This window comes from Leuresthes tenuis, unplaced genomic scaffold, assembly GCF_036924035.1.
Source record: "Leuresthes tenuis unplaced genomic scaffold, fLeuTen1.0.hap1 SCAF_1, whole genome shotgun sequence".
In the NCBI taxonomy this organism is placed as follows: Eukaryota; Metazoa; Chordata; class Actinopteri; order Atheriniformes; family Atherinopsidae; genus Leuresthes; species Leuresthes tenuis.
Genome location: NW_027325355.1, coordinates 24,063,746 through 24,083,071, shown reverse-complemented (window position 1 = coordinate 24,083,071; position 19,326 = coordinate 24,063,746). Strand labels below are relative to the sequence as shown.

Here is a 19,326-nt window from a genome sequence, read left to right as displayed (position 1 = left end):
ACATGATTGATGGCAGTAATACGGGACGTCGTGTGAGTGCAGACGGCGCGATGCTGTTGTGGGAATAACACCGCCCTCTGGCTATGGAGCCCGGTGCTGACTGGCTGAAAAGCCTGGAACAGATTCACCTGTGTGTGTGTGTGTGCCAGGAGTTGTGCAGAGTTGCATGTAATGGAGAAAGTTTTAGCCTGGAGATACAGTGTAAAAGAAGCGTTGATTTAGCAAAGTAACGGCAGAGGTGCTGCTGGAGCGCCACACTTTCTGTTTTTGATGATGCGATGTTTTCATCAGGCAGCCACAGCCAGGTATTTAATCACAGCTGTCAGACAAAAGCCCGCTAATCAAGCATCAGAGGTCTATCTGCTCGGCTGTAATGAGCTGAAATGAAGAAGAGATCCGAGGTCAGCGCTTATGACATAATGCACAAGGGCTTAGCGAATTGGGCTAAAGCCTGACGGAAACAGCAACATCACACAGAGGGTCGATGAGACGGCTGAGATGAACGTTACGGCCTTTAAAAAGAAAACTGCATGTCACATCAACTGAGTGGGTGCAATTAGAGATGAGTCAGTATCAATGTTTCACAAAAGGGCGACTGCAACAAAAAAACAGTAATCACAATTTCCAGATCACGGTCCAGACTTCCACCGTGATCTAAGCTCAACGTGCAGAGCTATTAGCTCTATTAGCTTTGGCTCAAACTGTGAACAAAAGCACGATGGTTTAAACCGCTGAGATGAATGAAGCGTTGCTTTCAAAGCGTTTCAGAGGCAGGAGGTGAGGAAACATTAGTGTGAATCAGATCGAAAAGCATCAGTGGTGTGGTTGAAGCGCTCAGACGCATCCGTTCCAGAAGAATTTAACAGTTTTGAGACGTAATAAATACTGAAATGAGTGTTTATGGGATCTGAAGCGAACAAAACAAAACAAAAAACGCTGCTTATTCATGAATGAACCAACACACAACGTTAAACACCCATAAGGTTTGCTCTGAGGAGGGCTACCATCTCACCCCGGCTCTGGATTCGTCTTTAAATGCAGTTATATCGGGCATCTGAGGCTAGATTTAACTGAAAAGTAACAGATGCACTAATATTTAACTGGTAAAGATGCAGACTTCTGGAGAAAAAACTAAAAAACTACCAGAAGAATAACATTCACATTACATCTGACTCCTCTCTTCTGTGAGCAAATGTACTCAGAATAAAACATTTGGCAGGTTAAATTCAAGCATTTAGGACCCAGTCGAGTTCATCAGACCGAATCCACCTGCAGACGCCACCCCTCAGGACTCTGAGCCAATCAGATCTCAGGACGAGTCCACGCTTCAGTGAAATAAGCCGTTTGAGGCCAGATCTATGAAGCCCAGTTTAGAAACTTTTGCCTGACTGTCAGAAGGCTGCAGTTTTGGTTCTTGTTCCATCTTCTTACTGATCAACAAATACTTTAAAAACCTTTAAAACTGTGAGCTAATCGAAAGCTTTTATAGTAAAGTAAATCACCCACATGTTGATACAATAGTAATATAAGTAGTAATATAAGGCTTTTTTATTTAATTTTTACTCACTTATTCAAATATGTGATGAATACTGGAAGGTTTCCATATGTCTAATAATTGTAACGCCACTTTAAATCAACTGTTATCATATATAAGGTTACACTAAATCATCTGGACTCATTTACAGTAAACGAGACCTTTCAGGTGTAATATAAATGAAAATTAAGCGGCATTACTTAGGTTTTGCCTCCAGTGCTTAAGGTGAAATAAGTAAAAGTTCGTACAGTGGAAGCCTTCAACTCAAGCTCAAACCTGATTGGCTCGGAGGGGTGAGGTCTGTGGATCGAATTCGCCTGCATTGTAGGACACTTTTATGAGTAAACACCAAAGGACAAGTGTAAGTCTAACCAGTGAGGCTTGATGTGTCCCAACATGTGTAATAACCAGCTAATTACACACAGATTACTGTTTAACTGTTGAGGAAGTCGCCCTTCTGACTGGGGGAAATATTCTGTTGGTGGCAGTCGCCACACAAATGTAAATAATGTAAATAAACTCGGGTTATTAAGGGAGATTTTTACCTGAGGTGCTGCTGACGGCTCAGGAATAGGGCAAGGAAAGGATTCTTCACACACGGCCAGGCTCCGCACGAGCTTTAGCCTGGTATTGGACTAAGTGGGGAGGGGTATGCAGGTAGGTGGGCACAGTTAAAACCCATGCACACACACAAATGCATCAACAGCACGCATCACAGTGACAAGCCAAATTAGAACAGGAGAACAGCCAGGGAGCAAGATCCAGCTGCAAGCAAATCACAGGGTCAGTCATTTACTTTTCATTCTTTGAGCTTTTCACTGCTGGCCTGAGACAACGGTGCATCTGACATGAGAGTCAGAACCGTTCCATTCAACTTGACCAGAACAAATTAAAGCAAAAGGAAAAAAGCCTTCGAATACATTCCCTGAGGGAGCATCAATGCAGCAAGGCCAAACTAGTTGGAGTTTTAGGCAGAAAGTGCACTGCAGCCTCCACTGTCACTCATGAAAAAGGCTTCTGAATATACTGCAGCGAATTCATTTTGGACATCTGCAGAAACACGTGTACGACTTCCAAGTCAATTCAAGAAAACAACGGCATCCAATGCACGTGAGACAGGTTGGAGCATCCGTGTGCAACATGCAAGTCGAGCGAAGCATACCTTAGAGGACTTCACGGGCTGCCCATAGGTGGCGGAGAGGTGCAGGAGAAAAGCGCACATTTTATAAGGAAATAGAGAAAACTTAAAGTTTGAAGGCGGAAAGCGATTGAAGTGCAAAAAACCTTTAATTATTCAACATTTTGTGCAATAAGGGACTGGAATCAATTCATAGCAGCAAAAAATAAAGCTGATTTATTGTCGGTTTTATGTCTCTGCCTCAAATAAACATAAAAAAACAAAAAAAACATTTAATGGTCTGATCTGCCACAATAAAACCCAAATTCTCTTTGCAAAATTAAATCTCAGAGTGGATTTGTGCAGAGCATATGCTGCTGAGGCTGTTGCACCGTGGGGACCCTTCCTCACATGCACACTCCCCTCAAAACACACGCAGCGCAGAAAACAAAAGCCAGACATTTGGCTGTGAGAGATTGGGGTCAGCTGGGTGTGTGCGTGCTGTTCCCAGGTCTGTGTGGCTGTCATGTGAAGGTGAGCTGCAGAAAGCAGAGAGAGGCCACCCAGCGGCGTGTGAGACAGCTCGGTGCCTCCGTGCTTCATGCACGAGTGCATGTGTGTGCATGTGTGTGCATGTGTGTGCATGTGTGTGCATGTGTGTGCATGTGTGTGCAAACAGACGGTCTCTCAGTAGCACGCATAGCGGAGCAGAGGAGGCAGACCTGGCTGGAACCGTTTCAGTCCAAATTGTAACGGAGCCCAGTCCTCGGCTTCCTAATCCCAACATGCATCCGTCCTTCCAGCCTGTCCTCTAAAAATCAAAAAGGACAGCCCCTCCCCTCCATCGCTGAGCTTGAGGGCCAAATAACGGCTATAAAAAATTGAAATGGGCTGCTGTTCGCCCATCTCCGATGCCGGTGACCTGCCCACGCTTTCTATATCAGGTAATGTGGACGTGGGGGAGGGTGGAGGACGGGGGAGGAGAGGGACTGTGAGCGCACCGCTACACCAGCTAATTGAGCGGTGTGGGGCCGGAGGGGAATGAACAATGCCGGCAGGAGATAAAGGAATGGGAAAGGGGGGAGAGGGAAAGGGCTGAAGTCAGCAGAAGTAGGGCGGCCACCAGCCACCTGTCCTGCCGCAGAGGACGAAGCTGGAGAGCTGGAGGCAGATGGTGGCAAAGTCATTCCGTCTTTCCTCCTCTCTTTACCTCCATCGGAACGCTTTTTCACCTCCTTCCCTGTTCCTCATCCCCATTTCCCATGTCCTCCATTTCACCCGTCATGAATATTTGAGGCACTTAACAGGCGCAGTTACACAGAGCGACAGAATCAGGTTCGCCTCCTCGGCGGCTGAAAATAACGAGCCGGGAGGCTGGTTCAGGTGAAATAATCACGCCAGAGTGAGGAGAATCAGACCCGAACGTGTGAAGCAAACAAAGCTTTAACTCTTGATGGCTTAATATTTCGTTGTTGCTGTGACCGACGCCCACTCATTAGGTTCAAACTCCCTCATTTCTTTACCTAAAACTCCCAAAGAGGAGCCCAGGTGACCCAGGAAAGGAAACCACTCCATTTGGGGTTTTAATGAATGTAAATTGTTTAAACTCAAATGGCAGATTGCTCCGCCTTTCTGTTCCTTCCCCTCTAATCCCTCCTTCTTCCAACCTCTCCCTCCCTCCTCTGCCTGCGTCTTCTTCACTCTCTCCTGCTGCTCCCCCCACGCTGGTGTCATTCTGTTCCTCAGGGTAACATAGGTGCAGGAAGTTGGTGGATAAGCCAGGATCTAGGCTCCGATTATCTGCCTGCCTGACTCCTTTTCTCTCCCTGCCTCCGACCACGAGGCCAGATTGGCCTGAATCCTATTTTTAGGCTGCAGCCAAAGACACTCATTTTTATTTTCTGGTTTTTGTTTCTTTGATCACCTTTTTTTATTTAAAAATCGTTATTATCAATTCCACTGTGAGCACAAACCGGTTTTACTTGGGAAACCAAATGAACTCGTGCAAATTTCACCGTTCCAGTGACAAACAGCTAATTAATTAGCAGTTTGTCTGAAAGTGATCTCAGCTGTCCCAGACCCCCGCTTTAACGCCTCCCCGCTCTGGGTGCAGCTTTGATTCCACTGGCCTCAGAGCTGAGGACAGGCAGAGTCAAGCCCCTCATTATTATTTCAGACTGTGCAGATTACAATTGTCAGGAATCATTTCTCTTGTTGGCGCCGCCGGGAGAATCATCTGGAACGCCGCAGGTGACAGGAGATCCCCGGGGCAGCTGGCGTTTGACGCTGACAGCTCCTGAGTTTCCATGGAGGTGAGTGCAGTGAAAGAGTCTAAATGTTTGGGGAGGCTGTCAAGCGTCCTCAGCTTATTCAGGTTCAAGTCAGGCTGCTGTGAGACCAAAATGCTCAACGGCTGAGGCTGTTCTTTACCTGCGTGTCCTTATTGTTGCTGCCGTGCTCGTCTCTGCCGCTCTGGCTCTGGTCAGAGACCTCGCTCTTGGTGGCGTTGTCTTTCGCAGATGACAGCGTGTCGGCGACCTCGGAAACCTTCATCGTGTCAGTGTCCACGATATCGGACATTCTCATTGCAAAGTCTTACAGGTAGATGTTGGCAAAAACACAGAACCTGAAAGACAGGAACAAACCCAGTAAGAGCTCGTTTCTACCAACGAATCAGAAGGTTGAGCAGAGCTCCATCTATGGTCTGTGGAGGCATCATCTGTCGCCACGGTGAGCAGCTGGAGAGGTTTCTATCCCCATCACAAGCGACTGCTCCAAGCCGCAGACACAGGTTCAGACTGCCAAGTAGCTGGCTTTAAACTCATGAGTGAATTCTTTGAAAAGTAGTTAAAAAAGACACGTCGGGAGACTATCTGGAGCAGACCGGACTTTCCTGTAAGACCAGGTCATGTGATGCGAGTCGCTGTCTGTCCTGGAGCCGTCAGAAGAGGCACACAGAACAGATCAGAGCCAAAACATATTAATTACAACAAGGCAAAAGGCTCCAGGCAAGCAAATATCACCTTTAAACCCCTCCCCACCCACAGAGAAACTGCCTTCAGCAGCAAACATGCAGAATGACAGAAAGAGACAAAACAAGGGTAAATATCGGTGTTTCTCTTCAATGGCGACAGCTTTTGGGCAGTAAAGGACTGAATTATGATGCTGGACAGGTACATATGAGCTTTGTTACGCTGCAGCTTTAAGAGACTGATTCATGAATAAATTCATCTTAAATGGGAATGAAAATGTCTGGTAAAACTCAAACAAAACAAAAATGTGCATAAAACTCTTCGGTGAACCAGGCAAAAAGCACCCAAAGCCACCAGTTGTTTCATTCTCCTTTCTGTCAAACCGCTGCTTCCTTAACTAAACCAACCCATCAGCTCCTCCAAAATAACAGGTGGTGTGTCCAAAAACACACGGCAGGATTAGAAAGGCAGTCTGAACTGACCAAAGCTGGCCTGAAGCTCGTTTCAGCCAAAAAGAATCATTTGATTTGATTTTTTAACAACAATCCACGACATTTATTTGTCTTTAAACCCAAGTTAGAACTCTTTAAATATTGAATCTTACGCAAAAATGCCCTCAGCTGATATTAATCAGGCATCTAAGCAGCTTCTTATGAACCTACAGAAACCTTATTACATTCATCATGTTTCTATTTAATCTTAATTAGACTTCAAAATGGACCAAAAGGATTAAAATCCATCCAAGTAAAAGTAAAAATGAAGTTTTATGCAGTAGAAAATCTCTGTAAAGTAATGAATCAAACTTACTTGTTCACATTAGATCCCGCCCACATCAAAATGCCTGCTCTTTGTTCCCGGAGCGCGTGTTTATTTTGCCTTCGTGGATATAATCTTAACCGGGAAAGCTACAATTTAGCTCGTGTGGTAATTGGGATTCGCGTAAAGGTGCAATCCGTAGCTTTGTTAATCACGGCCCGAGCTGTTATTGCAGAATAAACACACGTGTTACTGAGAATATTAACGGCTTTCTGCCCGAATGTGATTCAGACTAAATTAGTGACGCCTGCGTTTGACAATCAAGAAAGTCTCCGGCGACAAAGGTCTATGCAGCAAAAGGCAGGACAAAAAGGAGAGGAGGCAGTTGGTGTCAACATCACAGTCTGTGGTCATCAGTCACTACATTCTGCACTGCCTTGCAGCTCTGCAGCTGTTCAGCTGGACACAATGGACCGGACTGGACAGAACGCAGCAGGAGCAGCTCGCTCCTGTGAGAAAGACCGACTGGAAATATAAGCTTTGCTTTCTGCTGCGAAGTGAGTCTCTGCCAACTGGAAGCTTCATTTTCTGTTATTTACGTGGAAAATTAAGTATTTATCATCAGCAGAAATGAGGAAGAGCATAAAAGGAAATGAAAATGACAAATTCTGTTGATATATTTTAGGTTATTGCATATTTTTATTTATTTTTTGGGTGTTTAATTATCCACAAAACAACCGGATGGTTACAGAGAACATCCCAGTGGAAGCGTACGGGACAGTTTGAGGCCGTTTCTTCCACCTTTCTCTCATGCAGAAGCATCATACTCGCCCAGTGCTTTATGGCCCACTTCTGCAGCGTTTTGGGCGGCCGTGGAGCAGCTGCTGCTTTGCTCTTGTGCTCCGTCTCAGGACATATCTGTGTAATGCCACGACCTCCCTTTGTTGGTGTCATGGTGCGAGTTCACCCTGCTGATCTGCTCTTATTATGCCGGCCCCACGCAGGGCTTACATACGCACACAGATGCAGGGGAAGGGTGGCCAGACATCTGGTACACGGGAGCTATGATTAATAGGTTAATTAGCAATGGGCCCATCAGAACTGGAGCCACACATGACAACACTTGGGCTGTGCTTGGGTGTGACTGCGTGTGTTCCAGGCTTCAACCCGTTTTCCTGCCTGATCGCTGAGAAGCAAAGCAGCCGGCGAACACTTGACTGTTCGTCTCTATCCAAAAGAGCTGAGACAGCGAGCAGGGAGCCGCTGTCCTTAAACACGTCGGAGTAATTGACTTCCAGCGCGGGCCGCGGCTTCCCTGCCGGAGTGATTGTACCGCGAACCCGATGCCGTTTGAGGCTAAGAGGTTAGCTAAAATTTGCCCGGGCACTCGAGAGTCGAGACGCTGAATTTCAATGAGCTGTCAGAGGTTTGACAAAAAGCAACCGCGGCTGCTGCTTTACATTATTTCTACATTCTGAAAGAAAACAGCTTAATACTCCAGAGTGCTGTGCACGTCTTTGAATATTTAGTGTCTGTCACTGACATTTTGATGAGTGAAGTCTCCTGAGTCGCTCGGTTGAAGATTTGCAATATTGGACAGATATTTTCCAGAGCCAGGCTTTGATGGATGGCCATTTTGTCTCTCACAGAATCATTCATTCTTCCAAACACATTTTATCACGAGTCTGGAGTATTGCACTAAATTTGGCTTGGGGACTTTGATGTATTCGTACTTCCCCGTCTCGTCTCTCACGGCTGGGGTAATTGCACAGTGAGCCTGTTTGGAATCCCTGATGTTCTGACTGAATAAGTAATATGGATCATCGTCTGGTCCTTGGTGTTACATTAAGAAACTCTCTCAGTTACAAACTGGTCTCTTATGAGTGAGACTGAAAACAGACATAATTTCCTTTAACATTTGATGCTCCTGTTGGAGAAGCTGCTGACTTCCAATCCGAGTTAATCATGTTGCAGAGTAACTGATTCCAGCTTTAAATCATCATAAATAAATAATAATAATAAGAAGAAACGTAGCTTATCCTGCATTAAATCTAATGGTTAAATGATTTGTCATCCATCGCAGCACTTAGTGTGACGGCAACCATTTTACTGACAGAAACTTAGTATTTTTGCAGGTGATTTTCAGAGAATAAGGTGGGCTAATATCACAATAAGATGAGAAGGGTTGTGTGTACAAAGGCAACGAGGAGATCAAGGATTAATGATCAAGGCTGCAGCAGTTAAATATATTTTCTGGAGAAGATATTTGAACAGAAGGAAGAGAATCCTCAACTAAAGGTGGAAATTAGGAATCTGATCTCAAGTGTAAGATTGGGGCCCAAATTCGATCCAATACGCCTCAAACTGGTGTGTTTTATATCAGCCACTTGGATCATTTGATCATATGAACATAATAATGCATCAGCAACACATTTCCCTCCATGAATAAAACAGCTGCAACCCTCTAATGTTACTGAATCAGTGCGAACTGGTTCCATGAGGGATAATCAGACAGCAGCATGCTCTGGTGATGCATGTAACGTTAGCAAAGCCGTGCTGCGTTCAGGGTCCTTCACAACAGCTACTGTTTAAGATGTCCCAGCTTTCCTTCTGCAGTGTTACACAACGGAATCAGGATTGGGTGAAAATATCTTAAAACTAATAATTAAACTTTGCTTTATGTGAAGACATTTGAATCTAAATTCATTTGTTTATCTTTAAAAATGTTTCAGTGACTTTCGTGTGCTTCTGTGGTGCAAAACAAACCTTCATCGGGGCATTCCTCGTGCAAATAACGTTTTTATCGTATAATTTCACACATTTAATCACGTAAAAAGTGTGTTTTCATGCAGTGGGTGCTTCAACAATAAAAATGGCAAAATGCAACAAGATCAATTGATAGATTAGATTAAACTAAATAAATATGATTGTTAAATTTCACTCTTTCAGTCACATCAATCCTTCTGCAAAGCTCTGCACCAGCAGCAGAAGGACGGACCTTAAATCCCTAACTGACGTCCTTAAATGACAACAAACACGTACTTGTTGCGTAGCCAGTGGTGGTTGTGGCTGGTGACGTCAAAGAGGCTGAGCCAACCGATGCCATCCAATACTTCTGCGCCCATGTCTGCTTCAGCTGCTCTGCACAGCGAGCGGGGCCTCCGACGCCATCATGACCCCTGGCGACCTGCAACCGAGAGAGGGTGGGGTTAGAGCTGCGGGTCATAGGTCAGGGGCCGCTGTCACCGACCCCACGTGGCCCGAGTGTCAGCGACTCGGACATATTTGCGTGGCAGAAACAAAGCAAAGACATCTGAAGTGTGCTGAGTGTTTATTTCTGGACCTCTGCGTGCCGCTGCACCATAAATAATGGATGAGGAGCGAAGGAACTGGGAGAGCGGCACCCCTGCCAACCCTGGAACAACCAAGCATTAGGCATTCAGAGAGCAGCGGGGGAAGATAGCATTTCTCAGCTCAAAATCCGCTGCCATTTTATATGGTGGCACATGAATTTCACATCGGGTAGCAGGAGGTCTGCGTTTTGCAGAAAATTCCTCCCGAGCTGAACAATAGTGCGACACTTTTGGGCGGGGTAGAAATCTAAAAACTCCAACAAAAGCTGCTGCTTTAATTAGGCGGTTCCTCCATTCCAGGTGGTGCAGATGAGGCTGCTGCACATCGGATTCATTTCATCTCACGGCAGTTTGCACTCATTACATCATTTGGTCTATAAAATGCTTAAAAGAAATGCTTAAAAGAGGCCGTTCTAATTTTTTCAAACCTGAGAATTTCTGTCTTTGACTGAACTCAAATGTACTCGGCTGTCAACGACGTAATCGATCCAAAAAAATGACTGGGAGCTGATTAATTATCGCGCTCCGGCTGCCTCCCTCGGTCCCAGCATGGTTTTCATTCAATCCCATCCACCAGATTTCATTCTCATGACACCTAAGCCTGAAGCCAGAGCCACACAGAAGCGATGAGGGTTTGCAAAGACGCCATTTGGTGTGCTGCTTTTGTTCAAAACTGCAACACAGAACTGGAAAAAAAAGATGTTTAATGTCATCTCCTGCTTAAATGTTCAAATTTGGGTGCCTTCAACCTGCAGCCGGCTCACATTCTCTGCATTTTCTCTGTCGTCCTTCCTTCCTTTGGCTCTTATCTCGCTCTAAACTCACTCAGCACTTGTTAAATGGTACTTTATGTGTGACAGGAGAATCATTTTGCTGCTGCGGCTCCAGATTTAGACCTCCTTGCTCCTAGTTGAGAGCAGAAGTGATGGCATTTCAGGTTGCTGCAGATGCCAGAGAAATGTCTGAAATTTCATTTCAGAGCTGGTCCTGCAGCCATCTCGCACACACAGGCAGAGTGTGAACGCCACCGTGACCGTGGACGCTCCAGGTCTCAGGACTGAAGCTGCTGAGCGGGCCGGATGGCTGCAGGACCTCACACTGAGCTACGTGTGAGCGTAGTAAATAATGCAGCCTCCTATTCCCTTTAAAATATAAAAAAATAAAATGTTTTGACAGACAGACAGCGAAGCATCCCCATCTGACAGGAGATCAACAGCTTCTAACAAGCTCCAGCGCTGCCAAACACACACACAGAATCTCACACAGCGCTGAACTTGTAGAGATGCTCCACCCGCCAGTGCGTTGTCGAGCATTGTGCCGAGGCTGACAGGGAGTGGTTCACTGGTATTAAAATAACCGCAGAGTGCAGCAACCTTAAAGAGGCTCTCTCAGGCTTGGCTTGGTGTCACACCAGCCATTCATCTGCCACCTCTCACACACACAAACCTGCACATTAGCACACAATGCAAATTCAAACCTGTTAAAATGCAGAAATGCTAAATCAAAGGGATCCGAACACAGCCTGTGTTTGAAATAATTAACTGTGAAATCTGATCCTTTGGAAGACCAGCAGCTCTGCTGTTAAAACCACCCACATATGCAGCCTTGATTAAGATTAAAAGTTGATAAACCCACTGAAGGGTCAGAGGTGTTGCCATCTACTGAGCCGAGTTAATCAAACACGGGTCTCTCAACAGACTACTCTCACGGACTAATGACAGATTTCTTCATGACTGCGAAGCGTAGAAGAGCCTGCTTGTGATGGAAAGCCAACACTTCAATCTACTTATTTTCTACCCCCCCATCACACTCACCTGGCTCTTTCTCTCGCAAAGGCTGACCTTTCCCTCCCACACCTCTGTTCTGCTCAGCTATGCGTGGATCAAAGCTCTTGTCTGGCTATAACCAGCTCGACTAGAGGTGAAGGACCCTCAATCCTCTCCCTCTATCTGCTACTCGATCCCTGGTTCTATTCTCGGCAGAGAACGAAGACACGAGTCAAGGAAAAGGTGCAAAAAAAGAAGAAGAGATAACACATTTGCAAGGGTAGCGTCTTTCTGCAGGCATTCACAGATTATGCACTGAAAAATAATTCGATTTTCATGGTGGCTGATGAGCTTCTGCAGGCGCCACATGAAAAGGACGGCGGCCCGAGCGGAGCGGATGGGATACTGTGAGCAGAGACGTCTTAAACACCGCTCTGCTCGCAGGATCATTGTGAGACAAAAGCTGAGACGCCGTTACAGCGGTATAACGGCGGGTTTGGCTCATTTTTCACACTGTACAACCAATTAAACACCGCTTCCCAAACAAATGAGAGAGTCAGGCTTTTTACAGACATGCAACCTGACAAATAATATCAGGCATCAAATAAACAGTCACTCATGCTGGTTCTCGTTCACTGCACTGCAATAAAATTGATTTCAGTGTTTTGCTAAACTGAGTAACTAATCTCCCATTTTCTAACCATTTCTGCTAATTGCAAAGCAAGGAAAGCACTGACTGGGGAGCTATATAATTGGACCAGAGGACAATTAGGGGGAAAAGCCCATGAAATCATATTACTTTCATTCACTGCCTGCCTCAATTTCAGGCCGACAAAGGCAGTGTCAGTGTAAGAAGCTGCTGTAACGGCTCAGACTGAATAAGCCAAGAAAAAGAGAGAGAAAAAACCCATAAACAGGCACAAATGAGCCCCTAATTGTGCTCCTCTCTTTGCCTTCAGGTTGCATGAGGCGGAGCGACACAGCCGAGGTGCAGCCAGCCAGTCTTAATAAATTAAATCCACAGCAGAGCATGGAGGTAATCCATTACCTATCCCATAAGAGAGTTTCCAAGGAATTTCAATCAAGGCAATTAGAGCAGAAACAATAAGCACAAAAAAAAACCTGACATGCAAGTTTAGCAGTTCTAAATCTATGAAGCCTTAAGAGAGAGGAATAAAAATAAGTCATTAAAAGTCCATTTGCAGGCAACACCTGCAGGACAAACGGAAGCAACAGTGGACGAGCTGAGTTGGAGAACAATGCAGAGTGAAGCCTTTTCGGCTGATCTTGGTTAATTATCCTTGTAATGAAAAGCAGAAGCAGAGCTGACAAAATAGCAAGAAGATTTGGAAAGCCCTGGGCTCAGCTGGGTGCGTAACGCAGCTCTGACAGACAGCTAAATTTCATGTTGCACCTGGTTTAAGAAGCCAAAGAAAACGGCGTCAAAGTTGCTCAATACAACGTACTGATAAAGAGGCAGAAAGATGGTTTTAAAACAGAAGTGAGGTGAACATTACTTAACCTGACGCTGTGAGAGGAAAAAAAGTCAAAGATGCAGAAAAAGCACAAAAAACAAGAACAACCACAGAAAGTCTGGACAGTAAATGAGATAAACAAGATGTAAGAGTCAACATCTGCTCACTATCAGAGCGACTGGGACATACCTGCATGCCCGGCAGCTCTGCCCTCCATCCCTTCTGCTCTGTGACCGTTTAGTTTCCATCGTACAGGAGGCACAATTTGCTGGAGAGGAGGCTGGAGTTGCCTCCCAGCTCGCTCCTCGGCAGCTGCCTGCTGCCTCCTGTACTCTTGCTCGACTGAGTGAGAGTGGAAGACGGGGAGAGGAGAGTGTAAAGGGAGAGGGTGAGGGGAGTGGGTGTCACAAAGAGAGGAAGAGAGATGAAGGGAGGGGAAGAGCGCTGTGCGAACACAAGTCTACCTGCCACAACCCATCAAGCCAGCCAGCCTTGGAGACAGCGCCAAATCAACAGCTGGCCCCTGTGTGATGTCAGAGCCTCAGCAGCCAGTCACTGCAGCCGAGGCCGGCCAGCACTACGGAGCCCTGACTGAACCAAAGTCACTGGCTAAATGGGGCTCTTCATTAGCTACTCTGCTTTAGGATGGAGGTGGGGGGTGGAGGAGGAGGAGAGGGCAGCCAGGGACATGGGATAGATTGAAGGAGACCGTGAGGAAGAGTAGGAAAATGGGAGGGTGGGAGGTAAAGCGGCGAGAAAGGCACGCTAAGAAAGAGGCACGGAGGAGGCGAAAAAAAAGGAGGAGAAGAAGCGATGAACTGGGAGGAGGAGGACAGCAGCGACATGTCTGTGGCCAGCTAGGTACTCAAAGAGCAGGTGGAGAATCGATGGGGAGGCGCTGGCTGCTGTGCGGCCGAGCTGTTCACTGGGCTACCTTCCCATTAAAGCTGGCACCCTGCTTCTCACACAAGAACACAAGGCCACAGCAAATCCCACCGACTCCACCTGAAATACCGCAATAATACACGCCGTTTGAGGCCAATCGACGAGAAAACGTCCCAAAACCACACCTCGAGCCGTCTCACGCACACCGAAATGTTCCCGTCAGGACTTTAAGGGGAATTCAAACCAAAATCATAACCTGATCAAGTCTAAGAATTCTGTCTCTGAAGAAGAGACGGGACTGATAACTGCATTTTGGAAGTAATCTACTTCATGAAGCACCTTCATCACCAAATTACAGACTGGCTGTCAAAGACATAGCAAGTCTGAGTCTAGACTGCCATAATGTGATTGTTTTTGTCCTCTCAGTCACTCAGACTTTAACAGCAAACACAGTGGGCGGAAAAGTTCCTGCTGTCACTTAGCAACCAACACCAGGCTGCGACAAACGATCCGATCCAATCCTGCCTCATAATTGTACCATTCGTTATGCCAGGTCTCTGAAGAATTTATTTTTGTGCTTTCTTAATCCCACGAAAAGGTCACCAATTGAACAAACAATTTATGGATAGGAGGATGAATTATTAAATGGCCCCGACCAAATATTAGAGGAACGAGAGACTTTCTCTCCCTGGAAGGCGATGAATAATTTAGTCATCGGGCTACATCTGTGGTGAAAGCTATTACACAGCAACCTCAACCTCAATATGTGATAATGTCATCAGCTCTAAATACGCCCTAACCTGTCTAATGAATGGTCAACAGTGGGCTGAGCAGCCGCCAGGTGAAACTGGTGGGGCAAACAATTATTAGCACTTATTTTAAGCTCTGGGAGGTCACGCCACAGAACTGGAGCTATGATTTAGCATACTTTGATGTTACCTGCACTTCCTGATGCGCCCAACCAGCAGTAAGCATGTCAAATAGATCACTTTAGCGCGGGCAGTTTATACAGATTTATAGCGAAATTCTGCAAAAATCCACGATACAAAATCTAATATGGAGTATGTTTCCGCTCAGAAGCACTGTCAGCTCTGTAAAGATGAACACATCATCTCCAGCGGCCGCAGGCACCGAACCAGCATCCACCCTCCACTCACCAGGCTTCGCTGGTGCCATAATGAAAATGATATTATCATGATGCTTAGCCTCATTGGTGGCAACTCTAGGCTCCCAATGCCATCTCTGTCAATTTCCACAAAGTCAATGAGGCGATTATTGTCTGGGCTGACGCTTCTGTATTATAGTGGTTATGGCTTACTTATTAGGCAAGCACGAATTTGGGTTATTGGATTTTTGATTTATGGTCTTTGATGAGGATAAATCTAGTTCAAGTCAGATTTCCCTGTCCACTTTTTAAAAAAAAACTGTGTCAGAATGGAGCTCTGCTAATGTATGTCAGTGATAGAAGTAAATACTTTACACTGTCAGGCACCACTTTGAGACAGTATTCACAACTATTTTCAGACTATCACTCATATTTTATGTCATGTTAAGAAAGATCCATGAACTCCGGACACTGTTAAACCCACAGCGACGGAGGTCTTAAGTCCTAACCCGACATTAACCCTCTCTGACCCCATTGGTAAACCCTCCTGATTGGTTTTAGGCTAACTGCGCAACAAGAAAAGTCATTTATTAATACGAGTGGCTTATTCTAATGTAAATAAAAATAAATATATATAACATAATTATAAACCCTGACCACTGCCATATCACATATGACGGTTGGAGGATCAATAGACACCTATTTTTATGGATCTCTACAGGCTTAAGTGCTGCTCTTCGAAGATTCAACTGCGAATCCGTCACACCAGCCTCCCTTACAAACTTGACAAATTCATATTCCGTTTGTATCGGCAAGCCCACAATCGCCACACTACAAGAAATATGTTAGTCTGTAAATGAAAATATGTAACTACAATTCGGCCGATTAAACGTTTAACCAAGCAGAACGAAAATTTAGAAAAAAAAAAGATAAAAATTTATTCAACTGACAGTAAACATTAGCACAGTATCCGTTGCGGGACGACTGGGAAAGACAGTCGGACCAGGCCTAAAAGTTATTGAATAATACTGTAATATTTTAAAAGTACTGTACGGCTTCCAAGACGAACGACGAATTAATGTATGACTATTAAGAATTTAAGGATGTTTTCTTGCTGTGGGGTGTGTACTTTTGCCGAAACGCAAGGGAACATGGTGACTTACATTTGACGTTGGGTCGTGTCGGGGCTAAGCTAACGATTCTTACCTGGCACCGTGGCTTGCTAACGCCTGAAAACGGCCAAACACCGGCGCCCTGAGCTGTCACACACCAGCAAAGAGAGATGTTTTCCGTTAACTAGCTCGTGGTAAATCCTTACAACTACCCGGTTGACATTATTTGTCGCAAACCAGTAACTCTTGGGCAGGATACAGCAGATATCTAATGTTGCCTTACCGCTTTGGTTTACAATCGGTGGACAGCCGTTGTTCCTACCGAGTGTGAAGTAGCTACTGTTTGTGGCAGAGTGAAGGAGAAACGTCGACCAGCAGCCTGCTTGTGCGTCAGCTCCTTACGCCCGAGACGCAGGGCGTTGAAAATATGTCACGTCTTGTCGTAACACAATTTTTTTTTCGGTGCTTAGCAGCATGTACGTGCGCTCGCACGCAGTTTGTGTGACAATAACGTCATTTGTATTAACATATTTCGAAACAGTGGTGTCAGTTCGTAAAACTTTTCGTCGATTTGTGTTTAAAGTGGCCCGTTGACGGACACGGAGTTGTCTGAGACCATCCAGCGAGTGCTCGGTGTTATAAACCGAGCGTACCTCGGAGTTGCCGCGAAACTGCACTATTTCCCCAAGCATGTGTGCTGTTGTACCCATCTGACCGCAGCTCTTCTAACAAATGTTTCACCGACTAGGAAAACCTTGCTTATGTAGACAAAACTGATGCCAGTCTTTTCTAATTTAGCTTGGCTAACACAACGTCTGGTAAGTGAGCTCCTCAGTTTTAACCGCAAACCAACGCTAGTTCTTCTTGCAATGCAGAGCTAGCTGTAGTGTTGCATATAAACACAACAGAAAATAGGAACTTATTGTTCGTATTGACATTTTATTTTTATTTTTAACTTACATTACTGTAAAGTCCTCAAATAGCTGCCATACTTATGGGCTGAGTTCTCAAAGTAATATAGCTAATAATCCGATGAAGTGCTTTTATTTCTGTAAGTAAGCCTACTTCCGGTTTACTGTTGCTAAGTATGCTACATCCATGCTAACATGCTAATTAATTACTGACGTTAGCTTCTGATTTGAGGCTTCGGGTTAAAAGGGGTGTGCATTGACGGATATTTCAGTGTTTTGCTTTTTCTTGGCGTACAGGCCAATTATGACAACCACACTAGTTAAAACTGGTCAAATATGGACTGAAAAAAGATTATTTAGAACATAGTATGTGATCTGTGAACCCTTCTTAATTCCAAAAACACGAGCCCCCCAAAAAAGCAGCGAAATAGCCATTTATGCATTTTCACAAAGAGATTAAAGTTTCACAAAGTGTGCATTAAAGAATGTGTATCATTTTCAGAATAATTCAGTCCAGAACACCCAGTCTGGTGTGTTCTGCAGGCTCTTTGCCCTCTGTGAATATCCCCTTCATAAACGAATCGGAAGCCAACTTCAGCGTCTTTAGTTTATTCTAGTCAGCTCTGGAAAACGTGCATCACATATTTTATTGGTTTTAAGGTTTTTATTGGCCTCTGACATAACATTCACTAGATTAAAATGTTGATAAAGTTGCTTTTATTTATATCTATAAGGCAATGGCACTGAATATACGAGAATATCAACACGCTTTGGTTATTTAAAAATATTTACTTTAACCTGTGTTTTTTTGCCATTAGAAATGACTAATTTGCAGGTCTGGACATCACAGTAATGATTGGTAAAAGACAGTACATGTCATGTTGATAATTCATGTCATATTACACCAAGCATTTGCTTAATAATAAGCATATTAACACGCAAACAAAGTTAAATGTAAAAGAAGAGACACAAAATGTTGAGAAGTGCTGTAAAAATGACTACAAACAGAAAGTATGACCACAGAGTGATGGAAAACAACCAAAATGTGCCACAAAATGGTCACAAAAAGAAAAGTAATCTGGAAAGTGACTTGGATGAGACTAAATGTGTCCCAAATGTTGGAGAAATTAACTTTAATTAGATTCAAATCACCACATAAAGTGCACAACATGTAAGATGAAACCATCTTGGAAAGATAAAATGATGCAAATTAATCGCAAAGTGACAAAATAATGCAAAAATATCTATATTTTCTGTCCAATATGAGTAAGATATGTACTTGTAGTCTATATTAACATTACATAAGCTGACTAAAAGTGATGCCTTACATGTAGTAAATTCCATTTCAGGCCAAACATGAATCTTTTGTTTTAACATTATATTTTTCATTTTCCAGCTTAAAATCAGATCTGGCTGAGTAACCTGATGAGGACTTCCTAATGGAAATGGATGCTAATGCCCAACAGACCTCTTGCTGTGATACAAGATGGTCACAGCAACTGTCAGGGCTTCCTCACAAGCTCCTGCAGCGCCTGATGTCTTTCCAAAAGGAGGGAGTGGAGTTCGCTTTATCTCAGAACGGACGGTGAGCAGTGCTGCAGCACGCTTCGTTAAGTTGATAGGCAGAACATACAAAAATAGTATTTAACTGAGCTGATTTAGCTTGATAAGAATAAGTTTTTCCTCTTTTAAAAGTTGAATGAGGCTGTTTTTAAAATGGCCTCAACAGTTTCCAACTGTGGAGCTTTGACTGGTGTAGTTGCATAAAAATGCACATGAGAGGTTTCTGAGCCCCATAAATAATCCCTTTGCTTGTTTGTAAAACTCATACAGGTACATCCTGCACATTTAGCTCCTATTTGTTTAGTGTGTGATGTAAAAAAAACCTTAAAATCTTCTTTTTTTCAATGTATGATGTTGCTGCTCAACTTCATTTGGCCAAACTGAGTAAATCTGCAGTCTAACACATTCCACACTGCAGCATCAGTGCGTTACTTTGTCTCGATAGAATTGTTTTACACAGATAATTTGCCTAATGGAGCTTTAAAGTATGGCAGTTCAGCTTCACTTCTACACTGAAACAAAAAACTGTGTTTTCCTGCCATTTGCGACACCATATGGTCGCTGGGAAAGAAGAGTCAGGATCGAACGTGATTTAGAAAAGGTCCAGGTTCCATGGGAAGTGTCCCAGTTTGTTCAGCTTGAACTGACGGAGCAGACCAGGACTCGCCTGTTTCTTCCTCCCTGACCAGTCGAAGGCATGCTCTGGTTCTGGGGAAGGTCAGCCCAAGGGGAGCCAATCTGAGGGGTGAGATGGAGCAGCCATATTGATTTAGGAAC

At 44.6% G+C, this 19,326-nt stretch overlaps 2 protein-coding genes and 1 long non-coding RNA gene across 12 annotated transcripts in view; 2 read left to right on the top strand and 1 right to left on the bottom strand.

The window, feature by feature from the left end:
* r3hdm1 (R3H domain containing 1) overlaps positions 1–19,326 on the bottom strand; it is a 367,959-nt gene that overhangs the window by 22,653 nt on the left and 325,980 nt on the right. For 4 of the 10 annotated variants that reach the window (XM_072370598.1, XM_072370822.1, XM_072371163.1 and 1 more), the window contains exons 1-5: positions 16,359–16,461; positions 9,422–9,566; positions 5,082–5,277; positions 2,697–2,714; positions 2,080–2,169 (exon numbers count right to left, since the gene is read on the bottom strand). In XM_072370598.1, the coding sequence (XP_072226699.1) occupies positions 2,080–2,169; positions 2,697–2,714; positions 5,082–5,237 (264 nt within the window). In that variant the 5' untranslated portion in view covers positions 5,238–5,277; positions 9,422–9,566; positions 16,359–16,461. Of the gene's footprint in view, positions 1–2,079; positions 2,170–2,696; positions 2,778–5,081; positions 5,278–9,421; positions 9,567–13,162; positions 13,316–16,169; positions 16,328–16,358; positions 16,462–19,326 lie in introns of those variants that run through there. The other 6 variants (XM_072370670.1, XM_072370747.1, XM_072370962.1 and 3 more) reach the window with 6 other exon arrangements.
* Positions 1–19,326, top strand: part of LOC140276318 (uncharacterized) — a 195,955-nt gene that overhangs the window by 3,041 nt on the left and 173,588 nt on the right. The gene's annotated exons all lie outside the window — the stretch shown is intronic.
* Positions 16,551–19,326, top strand: part of zranb3 (zinc finger, RAN-binding domain containing 3) — a 122,206-nt gene continuing 119,430 nt past the window's right edge. The window contains exons 1-2 of the mRNA XM_072370483.1: positions 16,551–16,767; positions 18,383–18,571. Coding sequence (XP_072226584.1) covers positions 18,426–18,571 — 146 coding nt within the window. The 5' untranslated portion in view covers positions 16,551–16,767; positions 18,383–18,425. The remainder of the gene's footprint in view (positions 16,768–18,382; positions 18,572–19,326) is intronic.